The 18,573-nt window shown below is 44.8% G+C and overlaps 1 protein-coding gene across 5 annotated transcripts; it reads left to right on the top strand.

Annotated features, from left to right (window-relative positions):
- Nucleotides 1-1,013: 1,013 nt before the first annotated feature.
- On the top strand, nucleotides 1,014-17,117 carry LSM6 (LSM6 homolog, U6 small nuclear RNA and mRNA degradation associated). 5 transcript variants are annotated; one of them, XM_075929987.2, is made up of 4 exons: nucleotides 1,014-1,153; nucleotides 6,474-6,585; nucleotides 13,683-13,796; nucleotides 14,924-15,000. In XM_075929987.2, the coding sequence occupies exons 2-4, from the start codon at nucleotides 6,492-6,494 to the stop codon at nucleotides 14,983-14,985; spliced, it is 270 nt and encodes an 89-aa protein (XP_075786102.1). In that variant the 5' UTR covers nucleotides 1,014-1,153; nucleotides 6,474-6,491; the 3' UTR covers nucleotides 14,986-15,000. The 5 variants fall into 5 exon arrangements, with proteins under 5 accessions (XP_075786102.1, XP_075786104.1, XP_075786101.1 ...); XM_075929989.2 differs by lacking the exon at nucleotides 14,924-15,000 and adding an exon at nucleotides 16,819-17,117 and having other exon boundaries at nucleotides 1,033-1,153; XM_075929986.2 differs by lacking the exon at nucleotides 1,014-1,153 and adding an exon at nucleotides 1,386-1,757.
- The last annotated feature ends 1,456 nt before the right edge of the window (nucleotides 17,118-18,573 follow it).

Below are 18,573 nucleotides of genomic sequence, written 5' to 3'. Positions count from 1 at the left end.
ATTTTCCTGGGTGACTGAAGAAACTTTTGCTGCTATTGCTTCCTCATTTTACTTTTTTTGCCTGAAGATTCTTCTGTATGGCATTTAGAATGAAAGGATGTTTTGGATGTTTGTTTCCACCTTATGGATACTGCATAAACAAAGGGGAAATGCCCTAGAGCAGCGGTTCCCAAACTTTTCCAGATGGGGACCCATTTTGATAATTCAGGAAGACGTGGTGACCCAAGGCAATTCAAAAACGAAGGGATGAAGGGAGGCAGAGCCACCTGGGGAGACACTTGGCGACCCGTTTGAAATGTAATGGTGACCCATATTTGGGTCGCAACCAGTAGATTGGGGAACCCTGCCCTAGAGGAACTGAGTTCCACCTAATTGAGGAAATCCATTATTTGCCAGATTGCTAATTTCCTTGGACTGCTAAAAAGGAACAAGAGACTAACACAAAGTTTACATCCAAATTCAGAGAGGATTGAAAGGGGCTGAAAAAGAAGCCTTCCACAAAAATCTAAACTTGGAATTTCCATAGTTTTCCTTTTGACCTGGGAAGGATCGCTTCATATTCCCTGCCTTGCAAGTCATAAACTCGTTTTGTGGAATTCATAACTAGAGAATTAAAGTAGTAGAATGACCTCTTGTGTGGATCCCAAGATTAAACAGGGGGGGGGGGGGGGGGGGGGGGGGGCAAACATCAGAAAGGACTCGTGAGGTAATGGATTTGGAATTTGCTTTTCATTTTTTTCTTTTTTATACTCACTGTTACACGTTGTATTAATATAGGGACTTGGTAGATACTGATGCACTGTCCCTCAGGAGTGTCCTCTTTTTGGAAAGTTCAACTATGGTAACCCTACTCTACAATTAAGTGTATTGCAACAAAACGTATAGGACACACAAGCAGCCAGAATGTCAGAACACCAGACCTGTGCTAGGAGGGACTGGTCATGTGGCCCTGTCACTAGGATCCAGGAGACAAAGGCGATGCAGGAGAGGAGGACACGGGGGTCACGTGCCCCCAGCCGATGTCTGCCCGCTCGAGGCAGGCTTAGTGCGGGTGACCTCCCTGCCCTCGGGCCAGGGCGAATGGAGGAGTCGCGGTTCTGACGGCGGCCGGCCTGTGGCTCCAAGGCCCCGCGCTCAGCCGGAGCCACGGCGGGTTAGTGCTGCGCAGGCAGCTGTGCGGAGCCGCGGACCCCCCATTTGCTGGGGCAAGGGGCCCAGGCAGCGGGCAAACCAGCGGGGCTGCCCCGGGACCCCGCCCCTGGCAGGCGGCGCCGTCTGCGGCCTCCCCCAGCCTGCAGGGGCGGGGCCACAGAGAGGGGGCGGGGCCCTGCCCCCTCCGCGCTGCCGCTGCTCCTCCCCGCTAGGAGGCGCCCAGGGCAGGGGGGGGGGCGCAGAGGAGCCCTAGTCTCGCAGCGCCTGAGCCTACGTCACATGCCCCCTGCGCATCTCACCGCAGCCCAGGCGCCAGCACCGAGCACGTGGGACACCCCGGGCTGGGTTCCCGCTAGGACGCGGGCGGGGCGCTGCCGCAGGGACTTGGCAGGGGAGGCCGACGGGTAAAACACCCGCCAGCCCCGAGGAGGCACCGTTCCCCAGCCCCTGGCCAAGCGCGCGCTCCGTCTGCTGGGTGTTTTGGCTCAGCCGGCTGACCGTAGCGGAGCCGGAAGTCCGGGAGCGGGCGTTGATTGGCTGGGAGCGCTGCCCGTCCCGCGCTCGGGACCTGGCCGATTGAGGGGCCGCCAGCGGACAGGGCGCGGGTGAGCGAACGAGGTGGGCGCGCCGGAGCTCGGGCCAGCCAGGGGCCCTGTGTCCGCTCGGGCGTCACGCGCAGCCGGGGAGCGGCTCTCCTGTCCCGGGGGGGGGGTGTTGCCGGCTGCCGCGAGGCGAGTGCGGCTCCGCCCCGGGCCCTGCCCCAGGGTGGCCGCGCAGCCGCGGGGGTTGGGAGTCAGGTCTCCGCGAGGGGGGTGGGAGGCTGCGAGCCCGGGAGCGGAGCCGGCGCTGATTGGGCAGCGGCCCCGCGTCCGAAGCGCGGCGCTGCCGAGGTGCCGCTGTGTCTGGTGGCGGCGTTTGGCTTGGCACAGCCCCGCTGCCCCCCCCCCCCCCCCCGAGCAGGGCGGGCAGTGGAGCCGGGACTCGCCCCTCGGCTGAAGGCCCCGCGGAGGCGGCTCTGTGGGCATCTGGTTCTTAGCTGTCGCGGTGCCAGCCTGCGGCCGGGATGTTTGCACATGGGCTTTGGCTGGGGTTTGCCTACACGCTGCGCCTACAGTCAGTGTAACTCCTGCTAGAAGTGACAATGCGGGAAGTCCCATTAAAATCTGCAGCGCCATTGCTGATCGGGAATATCCTCAACCGGAGACGAAAACCTAACCCAGTACCTGTGACTGTTAATCTGATGCAGTGGTTCTCATGTATCCTCCCTCCTGGCCAGACACTGCACTCATCCTTGTTCCTGCACCCTCCAGATGACCCTGTCTCCAGCCTGCACCTGCACCCTACCTCTCACTGAGCCCCTCATCTCCTCCTGCATCCCCATCCCTCTCCTTCGCAGCTCCTTCCCACACAGTGGACCTGTCATTTTTGGCCCCATCCCAGGGCCTAGGAGGACTCACAAAATCTACTAACGCTAGAATAGTTATTCTGGAGAGTGGGGAGCTCTGAACCTTGGTCCTCCCTGCCTTCCCCCCTCCGCCCCCCGGGGGCTGGAGCACCTGGGAAGTGAGGTGTCTTAGTTGGGGGCCACATCAATAAGGATTGGGGGCCACTTATGCTATAGCTCCAATAGCCTAATATGAATAATTTAGTATTTAAAGTATTTAGAAATAAACATAGGCATTTTGTCATCATGAGTGGTTGGCTGGTGGTATACGAAAAGGTTTTCATTGAGCGGGGTAGGCTATGAGCCAAAAAGTTTGAAGACCACTGATCTAATGCAAAATTGTTTCCTAGGCAATATTCTCAGAAACATTTAAAATCTCTTAATCTGTGGGTTCTTTGCTGCTTCCTTTGTGATACTTTAGATAACACTGTATAATAGCAACAAGCTTAGTTTGATCTTCATCTTATTTATATATCACAAAAGGTTTGTTTGATGCTGACCAATACACACATCTAAAGATTGTTCCTAAGCCAAGACACTTTCCATTTTCCTTATTTCATCCTGTAGTTGCTAGTTATATCTCTTAGAACAACCATAAGCAAAAACTTCCTTCTGCTTTTTACACTCAAAACTTCTTGTAGAGTGTTATATTCCTCAATCATAATTTAGCCAAACTATATACTTAATTCAGAGGGGTAGCCATGTTAATCTGTAACAGTAAAAACAACGAGCAGTCCTGTGGCATTTTAGGTCGTGAGCTTTCATGATGAAGTGGGTTTTACCCACAAAAACTCATGACCTAATAAATTTGTTAGTCTCTAAGGTACCATAAGACTGCTTTGTTGTTTTTAATAGTTAATTCAGTGTCTCTGGCCTTTCACTCACTTTGCTGCTCTTGTCTAAGTTGTCTCTGATTTATCAACATTTTTCCAGTTTTGAGGTGTCTGGAAGTGGATGTGGTAGTTTATGCGGGGTCTTACCAGTAGAGCTATGATTTTGTCACGTATGTTTTTAATATTTTTTTGCGGCAGAGGTACAAGGAAAAAATTTACGGAAAGAAGAGACTGGGAGACTATAGATGGGTGGTCTGTGGAAAGCAAGCCTACTTTACACTGACCATGCAGGGGTGCTTCATTTCATGTGGTTCTGGGCCTGGCTTCCTGCTCCAGGAATTGTGATCTGTACATGGTGTTACATTACCACTCAGATTTTGTGCATCCTTACTCCTCTATAGAAGTGTGGCTGGGCCAAACTTGAGTGGTGGTGCAATGCAGTGCAAGGGATCGCAACATCTGAAGCTGGGAACTGAGCTCGTGGTCACCTCTGCATTTCTTTTGGAATTTTGGATTTCCAGTTAACTCTCCCATTGGGTTTACAATGCTCTGCCCCCCATTACTAGGAGAATATTAATTAATATTTTATGGAAAGTTACAGAAAATAGCCATTGAGCCAGCAGCTGTTCAATCAGTTTACAAAGCTAAACTGACACTGTCAAGTCTTTACATGTAGCACCTATCTTCTATATTTGTCTATTTACATTCACACAGTAGTCTTCTCACTGTGAAGATACTGTTGCTTATTTCCACACTGCAGAGCAAAGTGGTTGATAATTGCAGAGGTAGTAAATTTTGTTTCTCAGTACCCTGTGGCAGATGCTACAATTGGCAAACTGTACACTTCTGTAAAGTATTCTGATTAGAATTGGCTGGGGTTATGTTTCTAATTCTGTTTGTTCCCAGCTGCTTGTGCTAGCATCCAGACACAGTAGTGAAGAGCCTGTAAAATCAGCTGGAAGTTAGGCAACCTTGCTTCTTTTAGAGGCTTCTGCTATGTTGGTAGAGGGGGAAACACAAGCTATCTCCAGATTGGAGCTGCCAGCCATCACCTGTGTCTGGAGCGTGTTAGGGAAGCATGTGCTAGGAAGAAGAGGATAAATAAACTGGACATACACGTGTAGGGACGAGAGAGGAACATATGGAAGAGTGACATGGATAAAGGACAGAAATAAGACTGTTATTTTCATTTGTGAAAAGGACAAACCACGTACTACCTTAACTTAGGGTTTGCCTACTCTAGAAATCCTTCTGTGGTACAGGTGCAGTGCTGCAGCATCTCCCCTGTAATACTGTAAATACATACTTCAGCAGGGGTGGACAACCTTTTTTGAGTCAGAGGCCACTGACCCCCAGAAAAATCAGTCAGAGGCCACACACACAAATGAGAAGCAAAAAAAAAAACCCCAAACCCTCACTGACGTGGCCCCTAACTGAGACGTCCACTCCCCACATTCTCTTCACACACCTGTGCTGGGGGGGGCCCTTCTGGTAGATTTTGTGTTTTCCAGCCTTGGGTGGCGGGGCGGGGGGACTCTGGAGCATGAGCACTGGGACCAGATCCAGGCAAGCTGGAGGCTGGATCCAGGCAAACTGAGGGCCACATCCGGCCCCCAGAGCTTTAGATTCCCCACCCCTGCACTACAGTGAAGGAAGGGGTTCTTGGTCACAATAGCAAATCTACTTTTCTGAGAAGTGATAGCTATGTCAATGGAAGACTAAAACAGGGCTTCATTTGTCTTAATTACACCACACAGAACTGAGTGATATAGTTAAGCCAACCTAACTTTCAAGTGTAGACTAATCCTTAGACTAGGGATGTAACAGTGCAATCGATTAACCAGTAAGCAAAAGCTTATAAGTTAATGCTGCACACATTTCCTCCCCCCCGGCCAGTAAATTGTTAGCAGGCTGGACAGCAGCCTGGCTCACGCTAGGTCTGGGACCTACCCCTGCTGCGGCTCTGCATTTAAGGTGTATTAGGAGCCTAGTGGGCAGGCAGCCTGACTCAGTTCCAGCTCGCGCCGGGTCCGGGAGCTTAGCGTCCCCCCGCCCCCGGACAGGGGCTGCTGCCACCCCACACTGCTGCCTCTGAGGCAGCCAGTCCATGAGGGGAGCTGTTTTTTAAACTGGCTCCCCTTGCAGACCAGCTCCCATCTGGCATCCTGCGCTGCTGCCTCTGATACAGAGGCAGCAGCACAGAGTGTCAGGGGGCTCCTCGGGACTGGGGACAGAGTGCACTGACTTCCAGCCCTATCCCCCAGGAACTACAGAATAGTCGAGTAACTGATAAGAATTCATTGGGTCAATCGACTATTCAATTAACCAATATTTAACATCCTTACCTTAGACTAGGGCCAGTAAAGGTTTAACCAATTAACCTGCAAGAATTGCCTTACCAGCATGCTTACCTGGTTAACCGGTGCCCGGCCCAGTTGAAATAGGCCCCTGCCTGTGGCACATAGTGAGCTGGGAGCTGTTTCAACCCAGCCTGGGCCTACTGCACCATGGGCAGAGGGCACTACAGCCCTGCCAGGCTGGAGCAGTCCGCTACTTGCACCATAAGGGCAGCTATGACCTGCCTGGGTCCCCTACGCCTAGCCACAAGCGGGGAGCATTCCAGCCCAGCTGAGCAGTTTCTTCTTGCTTTTTCCATTTTAACATACCAATCTTCATATAACACATGTACTATCATTTTTTATTTTAGATATGACACCCTCCTTAACTATCCTTGATTCCATAATTCAAGTAAAGCTGCTTTAAAAAAAGCTGTTATGAAAAATAACAGACTTTTTTGGCTATATTGGAAGTTTGTAAGAGGCACAGCATGGTGAACAACTGTGAAACAGAAAAACATAAGGATTCCTATTATTTCAGAAACTGCAGAAAAGTTAAATTGAATGTTTCATACTATGGCTGTGGAACTGCAGTTTTGAATCTGTCCTCTTTTATCCACTTCGATATTTTTTCCCTACTGAATGCATTGAATATACATTTTAAGATGTATATTTGAGTTATTTATCTAATATATCTTTCTGTCTCAGCCTATCAGGACCATCACAATGAGTCTACGAAAGCAAACCCCTAGCGATTTCTTAAAACAAATTATAGGAAGACCTGTTGTTGTAAAGTTAAATTCTGGAGTTGATTATCGAGGTAAGTTCTCCTAACTCTCTTCTGTAATGAATAATGTCTATAATTACCACTTTTTGGGGATAAAGGGATAAATACAATGCTTTAGAACAATGACAGACCCATAACTAATAAAAGCAAGAAAACTTCGTAGGACTGTTAATTTCTTGGTACCTGTATCTGTTCTGTGAGGCTGTGTTCATATGGTGGCTTATGATAATAATCAGGAATTATTGCTATAGCAGTAATAGCATGAGATGGATTCTCAGGCTTATGTTGTGACTGGTGCAACTTCTGTATCCTGTGGCCCCAAAGTGACTCATTCATTTTAGTGATTTACATATTCTCCAGAGAGAATTTTGGTTGGAGATCTTAAACTGGGGATCCCAGTTAGTATTGTAATGATATGAAGTGTTTCGATATCCAATTTTAGATTTGAGAGAGGGTGGCATAACGTTAAAAATAAAGAAGTCTGGAGAAATTGATGGAAAAAGACTTGGGTTTTTGATTAAAACAATTTGTGCAAGTTAGTGGTCTCGAAAGAAGCAGTGTAGGCTCCTAGCATGGACATTTCAAATCCTCAATTTGTGGGCTTGAATTATGCATATGTTCAACCATTGGATTGAGGCTTTAAGGACAGAATTTAAAAAAATTGCTAAGTAATATAGGAGCAACAATTCCAATGGCTCTATGTGAGATTCTTGCTCCTTATATCAGTTACATATATTGGAACAGGATACCATACTCAAAGAGGCTCTGGGAGACAGACCCATAGTCTCCTATAGACAACCACCTAACCTCAAGATGATTCTTACCAACCACCACAGGACATACCACACTAATACCAACCCTGGTACCTTCCCTTGCAACAAACCCCGTTGCCAGCTTTGTCCACTTATTCATTCTGCTGATACCATTATTGGACCTAACCAAGTGAGTTATAAGATCAAGAACACATATTCCTGCGCATCCAGAAATATAATCTACGCTATCATGTGCCGAAAGTGTCCGTCTGCTATGTACATTGGACAAACATCTTAGACACTTCGCCAAAGGATTAATGCCCACAAAACAGATATCAGACAAGATCACAAAGAGAAAACAGTTTCTTGCCACTTTAACCAGAAAGGACACTCTCTAAATGACTTAGCCACCTGCATTCTGCTACAAAGACCTTTTACATCTGCACTTGAAAGGGAATCCTCTGAACTGTCATTCATGTTAAAATTCGACACTTACCAACAAGGACTTAACAAGTCTTTGAACTTTCTCACCCATTACCAAGACAGTTTCCCCAATTATCACCTGTAATACCATTAACTCACAAACATCCCACTCTCCCTACCTTTAATATCAGCAATTCACAGACACTTACCTTCCTTCCTCCCCCTTCCCACCCCCCCGCATCCCCCTTCTGTTCTGCAATGTGATTTGTCCTTTTCATATTTGTTCATTTTTTTTAATTGTATCCTTTGGTATATATGGTTGTGACTACTTTCTTCCACTATTTGATCTGAGGAAGTGGGTCTGGCCCACGAAAGCTCATCATCTAATAAACCATCTTGTTAGTCTTTAAAGTGCTACATTGTCCTGCATTTTGCTTCAACTACCCCAGACTAACACGGCTACATTTCTATCACTATCAGTTACATGTTTTTGAAAATCCAAATTAGTCATGAACCTATCCTCTCATAGCATTATCAAGGAGAATTTTCTCTTACAGGTATAATGTCACTGTATGACTTCTACCAGAATAGAAGGCTCCCTATTTGCTTTTTTTAAGCAATGTCACCTGTGGGTTATACCGCACTGCTTTCTTTCAGTGAAGAAGAGGAGACTGTTGAGGGACAGAAAATACTGTATAACATTAAATTATGTATTTCAACTCCCTCCTCTACATTCCACATCCCGTCACACTTCCAAAGTATTTTTCTGGGTGTTTTAAATATATAAATATTATGGGCCAGATACCGATCACACCCATTTTCACATGGGTATAATTCAGCTCACTTTACTTTACACTGTTTGAGAGAATAGTGAATGTGCTGTGGTGAGGGAAATTTACTTAAGAATTTTTAATAATACAGGTTGAACCTCTCTAATCTGACGCCCTTGGGACCTGATTGGTGCTGAACCAAAGAGTTTGCTGAACCACAGGAGGCCAGAATTATCTAGCAGCATGACAAACACTTCCACTGCTCACTGGGCTGTTAGAAGACATTTAGGGGTAAATTAGAGCTAGCTAACTAACTGTACCTAACACTGAGAGCCAGGACTGATTGCTTTATGGGACTGCAGGAAACTTTGCCACACCCCTGATAAAAAGGACATCCAGCTAACTAAAATGCCAGACCAGAGAGTGCCAAACTAGAGAGATTCAACCTGCACATGAAACTGTATGTAAGCTGCATTTGTGAAACTCCTTAAAACATTTTTAAAAGCTTTTTGTTCAGAAAGGATTCCAGACTCTTGTTACAAATTTGTCGACAAATGTATCTACTTCAGTTTCTAGGTAATGTTGCTAGTTGTACTTTTTTGCTAAATGTCACCTAATGCAGGTATGACTGTGTAATTGTAAAATGCCTCAATTCTATGCTAAGTGAAAGCCACATTTAAGAGAAGCCATAAAAAAGCACAAACTATATTACATTGAATGCCTGTGTGTGTATATACATTTAAAATATACATAGTTTAGGAAAACATAACATTTAATGTCAAGTTATATTAGTAGAGTGGAAAAATACAAAGGGGAAGAAGAGAGAATGAAAAATAAGCATAAATGTACACTAGGAACAAAAAAGGTTGTGAAAATTCAGCCATTTGAAGCATACTGAGTGATATTTTGAAAAGGTTTGTAGTCAGCTTAAGTCTCACTTGTCTCATTTTTTGCCTACTATTGTTAAAAATAATTTCTGAGATTACTATAATAGGGTATGTCCACACTACCCCGCTAGTTCGAACTAGCGGGGGTAATGTAGTCATCCGCAGTTGCAAATGAAGCCTGGGATTTGAATTTCCCGGGCTTCATTTGCATGAAGCCGGCCGGCGCCATTTTTAAATGCTGTCTAGTTCGGACTCCGTGCCGCGCGGATACACGCAGCACAGACTAGCTAGTTCGGATTAGGCTTCTAATCCGAACTAGCTGTACACCTCATTCCACGAGGCGTACAGCTAGTTCGGATTAGAAGCCTAATCCGAACTAGCTAGTCCATGCCGCGTGTAGCCACGCGGCACGGAGTCCGAACTAGACAGCATTTAAAAATGGCGCCGGCCGGCTTCATGCAAATGAAGCCCGGGAAATTCAAATCCCAGGCTTCATTTGCAACTGCGGATGACTACATTACCCCCGCTAGTTCGAACTAGCGAGGTAGTGTAGACATACCCATAGAGATTATAGGGGAGGGAAGCCTTTCATTTTGTTTATTTCATGTAATTAACAGTGCTTTGTGTGTAATCATCAGTTTTTCCTATTTGTGTGGAAAGAGAAGGGGGAAAAACCCACTTGTAGGAAAATGTGTTCCCCCGCACTGTAGGGCAGGGTGTACTTGAGCTCGGCAGGTGCGCTCCTTGTGCTGCTTCTCTCTCCCCCCTCCACCTTCCTTACTGCTGGGGGGCGGGAGAGAACTCCCTCCCCCTCCCCACCTGCTGGGGTAGCAGTACCAAACTGGGTCTGGTGGGGAAAAGTCTGGGTTTCTTCTCCCCACCACCCTCCCCCCACCACACACACACTGTGCTGGTATCCCTGCTGTGTGGAGGGTGGGGAAGCTGAGCTCCCTCCCCCTTCTTACTCCACTTGGTGAACAGCAGCACACTGTCCGGAGGCTTTCCCGGCTGTAAGGAGCACGAAGCCAGGTGAGCGTCCTCCCTCATGCCCAGACCTCCACACTCCCCCTCACTCACTCCCCTCCCCTCGCTAAGACCCTGTACCCCCAACTTGCTCCGATACCCTCCTTCCTGGACAGACACCCTACCCCAAGGCCCCTCCTGCACTCTCTCTCCTGGCCAGACCTACCCCCAGCCTGCTCCTGCGCCCTCCCTTGCTCCTGTATCTCCCCCCCCCAACCAGACTCCTACTCCCACCATGCTCCTGCATTCACTGTTGCTCCTGCACCGTCCCTTTTGGCCACACACTGCACCCTCCCTTGCTCCTGATCTCTCCACCTGGCCAGACACCCTACTCCCAGCCTGCTTCTGCACCCTGCCACTCACCCAGGCCTCACAACCTCTCCCCCTTCTGCACCCCACCTCCCACCCAGATCCTGCACCCCATACCTATCCCACACTCTGGCAGAGCTGTCCCACACACTGACCCCCTCATTTTTGTCCCCACTCCAGAGGCTAAGGGGGTCCATAAGATCCACTAACTCTAGAAACCCAGAAAAGTAAATCTGGCCTGTGGGAAGCCCTGAACCTCAGTCTTCCCTGTCCCTTCCTCTTGCCCCATGGGGCTGGAGTGCCTGAGCTGCAGCTGGTTCAGAATATGTAGGCACTGTAGCCAGTCTGCCATTCCCCCCCTCCCCCTTCCTGCTTCTGCCTAGCATACAGATCCTTAAATAGATGTGAATACGTTAAATCTTGTCACGCCACTTCTGAAAGGTTGCCAACCCCAGGTCTATAAGGACCTACATGGGGAGCAAATATTTAATAATGGGCTTTTCAATCTATCAGAAAAAATATAATCCCATGACTGGAAGTTGAAATTGGGCAAATTCAGATGGAAATAAAGTATACATTTTCAGTTCAGTAGCAATTAACCTTTGAAACACTTTACTAGGGGGTATGGCGGAGTCTCTGTCACTGACAATTTTTAAATGAAGATGTTCTAAAAGATCTGTTCTAGGAATTATTGTGGGAAAGCTTTATGGCCTGTATTCTACAGCAGAACAGACTAGATGGTCACAAATGGTCCTTTCTGGTCCCTTAGAAATCTGTGGATGTTGGCACAAGAACAAACTGGCTGTGAACAAATTTGGGTCTGGAAATTAAAGAAGGTTTTTACTATCAGGGGAATGAGGTTTTAGATCAACCTGCCCATCAAGGTTGTGAGGGCAAATGACTTAAATGAGTTTTAAGAAAGAGCTGGATACATTTGTGGGTGTGATTGTATGACAAGGTTTGCTTATGATTCTAGGGGTCAAAGCCCAAAAGTCCTTGGGGCTCATTTCCAGTTTGTTCCTAAAAACTCATGCTTCAAGATTTTAGCCAGCTACCTTCAGGAGTCAGGAAGGGATTCACATCCCCTTGTACCCCATATCTTTTGTTTGTTGTTTTGTTGTTGTTTTAAAATCTCCTTTGTCTTGTGCATTAAGGATGAGCATGGCTGGAAATGGGACATCGAATGGGGGAACCAGGGCTCTGAGATGGCAGTGAGCATGCTTACTCTCTGGTCCTTGGATGGCTGGTTTTTGCTTATCTACGTAGGGTCTAAATTACTGCAAGGCGCCTGCAAGCCGGTGGTGGCTTCCATGGTCCCAAAGTGCAGCTCCCTGTTGATCACAATCTCTGGTGATCTCTAGAGGTGTAGTGGGGATGCCTCTAAGATGGGCTCTCTGTCTGCCCTGAAACCTATGCCACTCCTGCAATTGGCCAACAGGCTCTCACAGCATCAAGGAGAGAGAGGAGGGGAGCAGAGGTCTCCTTGCACTGATCCTGACTGCAAGCATCGTCCTCCCCAGTTCCCATTGAAGATATGGGGGGGGGGGGGTATAAATTCCTTCCTGATGCCTACAGGCAGCTGCCTGTAACTTTAAAGCACGAGCTTTTAGGAAAATAAACTGAAAATGAGCCCTTATCACAAGCAATTCATCATACATTCATGCTCATGCAGTTGTGGGGCAGTGCCTGCAGAAAGGGGTGGCATGTAGAGCCACGTGACTGCCCAGGGATTTGTTGGCTCCTTGAAGGAGCGGCATGGGGCCAGGGCTGTCTGAAGTGCCCACACACTTCTGCACCCCAAGTCCCCTCCTTCATCCCAAGCCCCTGCCCCAGTTCTGAGCCCCCTCCCAGAGCCAGCCCCTCGTACCGCCTCCTGCTCCCCAATCCCTTGCCACAAGCTCAGCTCAGAGCCTTCTTGTACACTGCAAACCACTTGTCCCCAGCCCAGAGCCTGCACCCCGTCCTGAACCCTAATCCCGTGCCTGTTGAAAATGGGGGGGGGATGGAGTGAACAGGGTGGGGCTTTCAGAATGTGGCTCTCACATTGAAGGTTTTTTGCCAAAGTGGCTCCCACTTCAAAAATAGTGAAGAATGCTGGTGGAACTGATCACTATTTGAGGAGTTGAGGAATTTTCCCTAGGTCAGATTGGCAGTGACTTTGGAGGCTTTTTGTCTTCCTTTGTAGCATGTGGTTGTGGATCATTTGCCACGATTATCTGGATATATCTCACTTAATCATTTCCCTGTCATTGTGGGAGACCCTGGACTCTGGTGTGCCTCAGACCCTTCTGTTCTCTGTCTGTGGCACATAATAGTATAGTCTCCTATGGTCTATAATACTTTCATCTAATTTCAGTTGTTTAGTTTAGTGCCTAGTGTTGGTGGCCTATGATATATAGGAGTTCAAACTAGATAATCTGGTCAGCCCTTCTGGCCTTAAACACCATGACTCTACTATGTTCCTGACATGTCATTTAGATAAAAAAAACTCAGCCTCTTTTATACAGACTTTCCATTCCTTTTTCCAGTTAAATTCAGTGTGCCCAGTTCATTTCTAATGCATGGGGCTCTTCTGTAGAATATTAGGGGACACTCATCTCTTGATAATACATAAATGAATTACACCATTTCAACTTTTAAAGCAGAAGCCATTGATCTTGTGTCAAAGTTCTGTTTTATCACAAGCAATAAAAGAGGCTTTATATTTCATTTACGGAGCAATTGATGAAGATTTAATCGTTACCTGATGGATGATGTGGATATGGTGACAGTTTTTCATTGTACCATTGTTGACCTGTTTCTAATTGGCTTAGAGGAGACTGTATGCTTCAGTTAATCAGAACAGTTTAAGAAAGGTTTGATTTTTATTATCTAAAGAATAAAAGACTTTCAGATTTGTTTACTTTTATTTCTGAAATCTAATCTGTTTTATAGAATATTTTTAATTTTTTTAAACTTGTCTTCAGGTGTCCTGGCTTGTCTAGATGGGTATATGAACATAGCTCTGGAGCAAACAGAAGAATACGTAAATGGTCAATTAAAGAACAAATATGGGGATGCGTTTATTCGAGGAAATAATGGTAACTCACCCTCTTGCAATTCTCTTGATTAAGAAATTGGTTTTGGCATTGAATTTTGATTTTGAAGCATGTATGAAAACATGTAGGTGACTGCTGGTCAATAGAGGCCTTACATAATCTTTTCTACCATCTCATTTTCTGCTGCTATTACAGTTCTGTGCTCTTCCTTATTGATCCCTATGATTCCTTCTCCTAGCTCTGTTTTTTTTAACCAAACACCCTCTCTTTTCTATCCCTTCCTTAAAGCATATTAATCTCATTGTTGATCACATGACACTTTCTTATGTTAGTCAGCTATCCACTGACATTTTCCTGAACTGTTTGTCTTGCCTATCATGGTGTTTCTTGCTTCACAGAGTGTAGCCTGAGTAGGACTTGTGGTGGAATTTAGGTGGGTAAAGTTCGCCAATCTGATCAGAGATTCTAAGTTCGTCCTCCCTAACCCAGGTTACAAGCTGGTGGAATGATAAGATTCTCCCTCTGGAGGAGGGTCTGCAGGTGCTGAGTGACAGTCACACTTCAAATCAAGAAATGCAATTAAAATAAGCTTTATTGCCACGGGAATCACTATAACGAATACTACAAAGAATACAGCAATAAATACACAGATTAATTGAATTTCTTCTGTGGATGGCATTAACAAAATCATTTTGGACTTATCTAAGAATACAAATCTTAATTACCTAACAGAATTTCATACAAGATTTTTTTTCTTAACAGGCTACAAGAGCTAACCATATCTTGCTCTTTAAAGAATTGTGCATTTATATGGGTGCTGTGGGTGTTGATAGTACTATAATATATGCTCATTGTTTGGTTGTCCAAAACAGAATATTTAAAATTATGCTTACAAGTGAAGACTTCACTCTCATTAAATAAGATTGCAGTAATTAACACTGACCTATGATACATTATAATGAGACTTTCCAAGGTTCAACTACCATGGAAATAGCTGGAGAATAAGTATCTAGACATATAAGTTGTGGTGTGGTTCAAGGATGGTTAAGATTCTATCTCCAGCACAAAATGGCCCATCTTTAACTGTATTGAGAGATAATGGTAGTATAACCTAACCCCTTGATCTGGAGGTATTTGTAATATAGGCATACCTTTCACCCTGATATCAGGAAATGCCAGAAAGCGTTTGGGAGGTGGTTGTGGACATTTCTTATGGAATTTGAATTGGTAAGTTGAAGTTGGAGAAGCAAATAAGGTCAAGGGGATTTTTCCCCCATTTTATTCTCCTCTCCCCTTTTTTAAAGACTTGGAAATAAGAGTATTTTAGAAATGTGCATCTGTCTGTCTGTGTCCATCTGTGAGTCCATTTGTTCAAGAACTCCTAAATGGTAAGAGCTAGAACCACCACATTTGGTATATAGTAGGGATATTAGATGACGTGTAATTGAATGGTCATATAACTGCATTACATTTTAGAGGTTACGTGACTATTCGATAAACCCCAGAAACAGGCTGGCAGCCCTCTGTAGGAGGCTTCAGGAAGGGGGTAGGCGGAGCCATGGAGCTGGCACAAAAGCCAACTTACCGCACGTATCTGCTCTTGCCTGCCCCCTAACCCTCCACGCTGGTGCCTCTCTATTAGATAAGGCTTATCAGTTAATTGTGTTGTCGTTTATAAATTGACATCCCTAGTATGCAGCTGCTTCTTATCATAACTTAAAGCAAGATAACGGTTTAGGCGTGCCAGGACAATGGGACATACCTGGAATTCGATTGTTTTTCATAAAATGGAAAGGGAGGGTCTGGCAGGATGGACAGTTATACTGCATTATAACCATTGGGGGATAGCAAGGGTCCTGAGATGGGGACCAGGACAGCTATAACTCTATAGGGCCAGCATGTAGAAGATGATAGAGAAAGGGACAACTATCTACTATATATTTCAGAGAGTTTGTATGTCTGTTTATCTGTGTGTGTCTCTGTCCCCCAGTTGGGGGACTGCATCCCTCACTCGGCTGTGTCTGCTGCAGCAGCCTTGGACAAGTGCTTCATACTGGGCCCCAACCTGCTGTGATGAGAGAGGGTTAGGATTGTCCTCCCTCCTTGGCCAGCCTGCATGCTGAACCCCTCATCCCCATCCCAGAACAATTATTTAAATGAAGAAAAACAAAACATATTTTAATTAAGGATATTCTAGTTCTGAAATATTTCACACTCTGGGCACCCAAGATCCAATTATTATGTAGTCTTGTGCCCCAGAGGAGACCCCTTCTTTAAAACTTGAGGGAAGCCCTTCTTCACAAGACACCATGAAGTGGCTCAGTAAGTAGAATGTACAGGCTAACTTTGATTTTTATCTGCTTCAGTTTAACTACCCAATCTTCAGATATTTACTGATGCTTTCTGTCTCCTACCTCCCTCCCTTTTTCTTCCCTCACTCCTTCCCTCCCTCTTTTCTATTTATTTTGGCATCCTAAACTCATAACTCTGGTCATCTGAAGAAGTGGCTGTGCCCACGAAAGCTCATGATACCATCTACATGTTTTGTTAGTTTATAAAATGGTCTCCACACCATTTGTTGTTGTTTTTTTCATTAGTTACTGTTAGTTCTGACACAAGTTTTAAATGAAAAGGAGTAAGGATCCTGAATCCATTTGTTGTCAGATCAGGACTGTTATTTCTGACATCCTTAATCCAAGCCACCTGAAAATCTAGTTGTACTCTCCTCGGCATCACAGAAGGCAGTTCCAGTGCAAAAGGTTTTAGGAACAATTATAGAATCCATCTGTACACACGCTATCTGTTATGGTGCACAATTTGACAAAATAATATATTAAACTGTGTTCAACAAGGAAAACTGAATTAGAAATTACTACATGTTTTGTTAGTCTATAAAGTGCTACCAGACCATTTGTTTTTTTACATCTAAGTAGTTTGACTTAGTAAATATTGCTGTTGAATTACAACTCCTGCATTTTCTGATTTCTTGATTTAATGGATAGGGCAACCACGATACCTTATGTACTGGAATTCTCTAACATGTTTCACTTTTTCCTTTCTACAGTTCTGTATATAAGCACACAGAAGAGGAGGATGTGAAGATGCCTAAAAGAGATGTTTTGTACTGCTGCATTTTCTCCTGATGTGAACTGTTTGATTTATAGTTAGAAATTTTTGGTTGAAAAATACAGCTCTTCAATATTTCTGTTGTTTGCTATAAAGCCAGATTTACTGCAGTAACTATAGAGAGAAGAGTTGTTTTTTAAAAATTTCAAACTAGAAAACTATTGTAAAATTTTCTGAACACCTTAGTTGTGAAAAGTGCTTTGTTACACTGCAATCTTAAATAAAACATGGAAAATATGTAGTTTATTTATTGTGCAAGACAAAATCTGAGGCAGTATTTGGTTTGGTTACTTCTGGTACTTCCTTGTTTTCCAATCTGCATTCTTGGGTTTTGAGAATAACCCCACATTGGAGCCTTGAAGCATTGGCAAGGCGATAATTACAACCCCCTTCCACCAGCTATACAAATGTTTTGTAGAAAATGAGGTAGCCCGCTCAGGGGAAAAATTAGGCCAAGTTTAAATACTGAATTATATGAAAAGTAAATGGGGTAAAATATTCAGCTGCTGACCGGCAAAATTGGTCAAAACCCTTTGTCTTATCAATCTGAATAGGGGATGTAACCATGATACCTCAACTATGAGGGTAGGGAATAAATGAATCAATTGGAAACAAAGCCCTAGGGATTAACTCTGTGGCAGCTATAGAAGTCAGTTACACAAGTGAACAGCTCTTTAGTTGGTATGCCAACAGAGCCAGGAGGTCACTTCAAATCCTAGCAACTTTCTTTCCTCCAGATTGCAGTTACTTTTTTTTTCCTTCTCTCTCTGCTCCCTACCAAAACAATGACGGTTTTTAAAAGTATAAAATTACTTTCATTTCAAAATAAATATAAAGCTTTTTTTAATTGCTTATCAGGTGAGGCTGTTAATCTCTATGCTGGATACTCAAATAAACAAATCATGTTTTTTTCATTATTCCCACCCCCTCCTTATAGCACACACTTTTGTGTTCTTCCGCTCTGCACTAGCCATTAATGTGAACAAATACATATCAAGCTCTCATCAGGGAGTGTGTCAGCAAGATAGGGAGTGGGGGGAGGCATTGTTGCACAAGCAATGAACTAAAAACTGTTTGCATGTATCCCACAGCAACTTTAAAGAGATTAAGTCAAAGCTCAGTGAGTAAATTCAGTGAGGTTTTGGATGGCTACTTCTTAGGTTTTTTTCTTTCTTAAATTTGTGCTTGATTGCAATAAAATATAGTTCTAGGGTACTTATGAAGCTAAATCAGAGTGGAAAACTGCACTAATACCTAGTACTTAGTGCTTTCCTGTTGCTCAGTCAAGGTGACAACTTTGGGTAATTTGCCTCATGCTGAGGTTGTTTAACCAATTTGTTAATGAGTTTTCTGAAACCCTGCTTTATTCTCTGAGCAGTTTATGCTGCCTTCAGGAACAACAAATACTTCTGAGCTGTGGATGAATGAGCACCAAACAATTGTGTGAATATTACATTGGCCCATTCTCCCCAAATACCAGCAAGTTCTCAATGTCAGTAGCCAATGGTAACATTTCAATTATCCAAGGGAGGGAAATGCATAGTCTGTGTCTTTTTTTTTTTTTAAGAGGGAATAATTCCAAACAATTATTTTGCAATTAATAGTTAACCTTTCTACATTAAACATTATGAAGGACTCTGCAGAACACACAGAGATACCACATTATAATATGCTTCAGTGATTTATCATTTCT

This window comes from Pelodiscus sinensis, chromosome 4 (genome assembly GCF_052426305.1).
Source record: "Pelodiscus sinensis isolate ZL-2025 chromosome 4, ASM5242630v1, whole genome shotgun sequence".
Taxonomy (NCBI): domain Eukaryota; kingdom Metazoa; phylum Chordata; order Testudines; family Trionychidae; genus Pelodiscus; species Pelodiscus sinensis.
The sequence above is the reverse complement of the archived record's forward strand: the minus strand, read 5'-3'. Positions and strand labels throughout refer to the sequence as shown.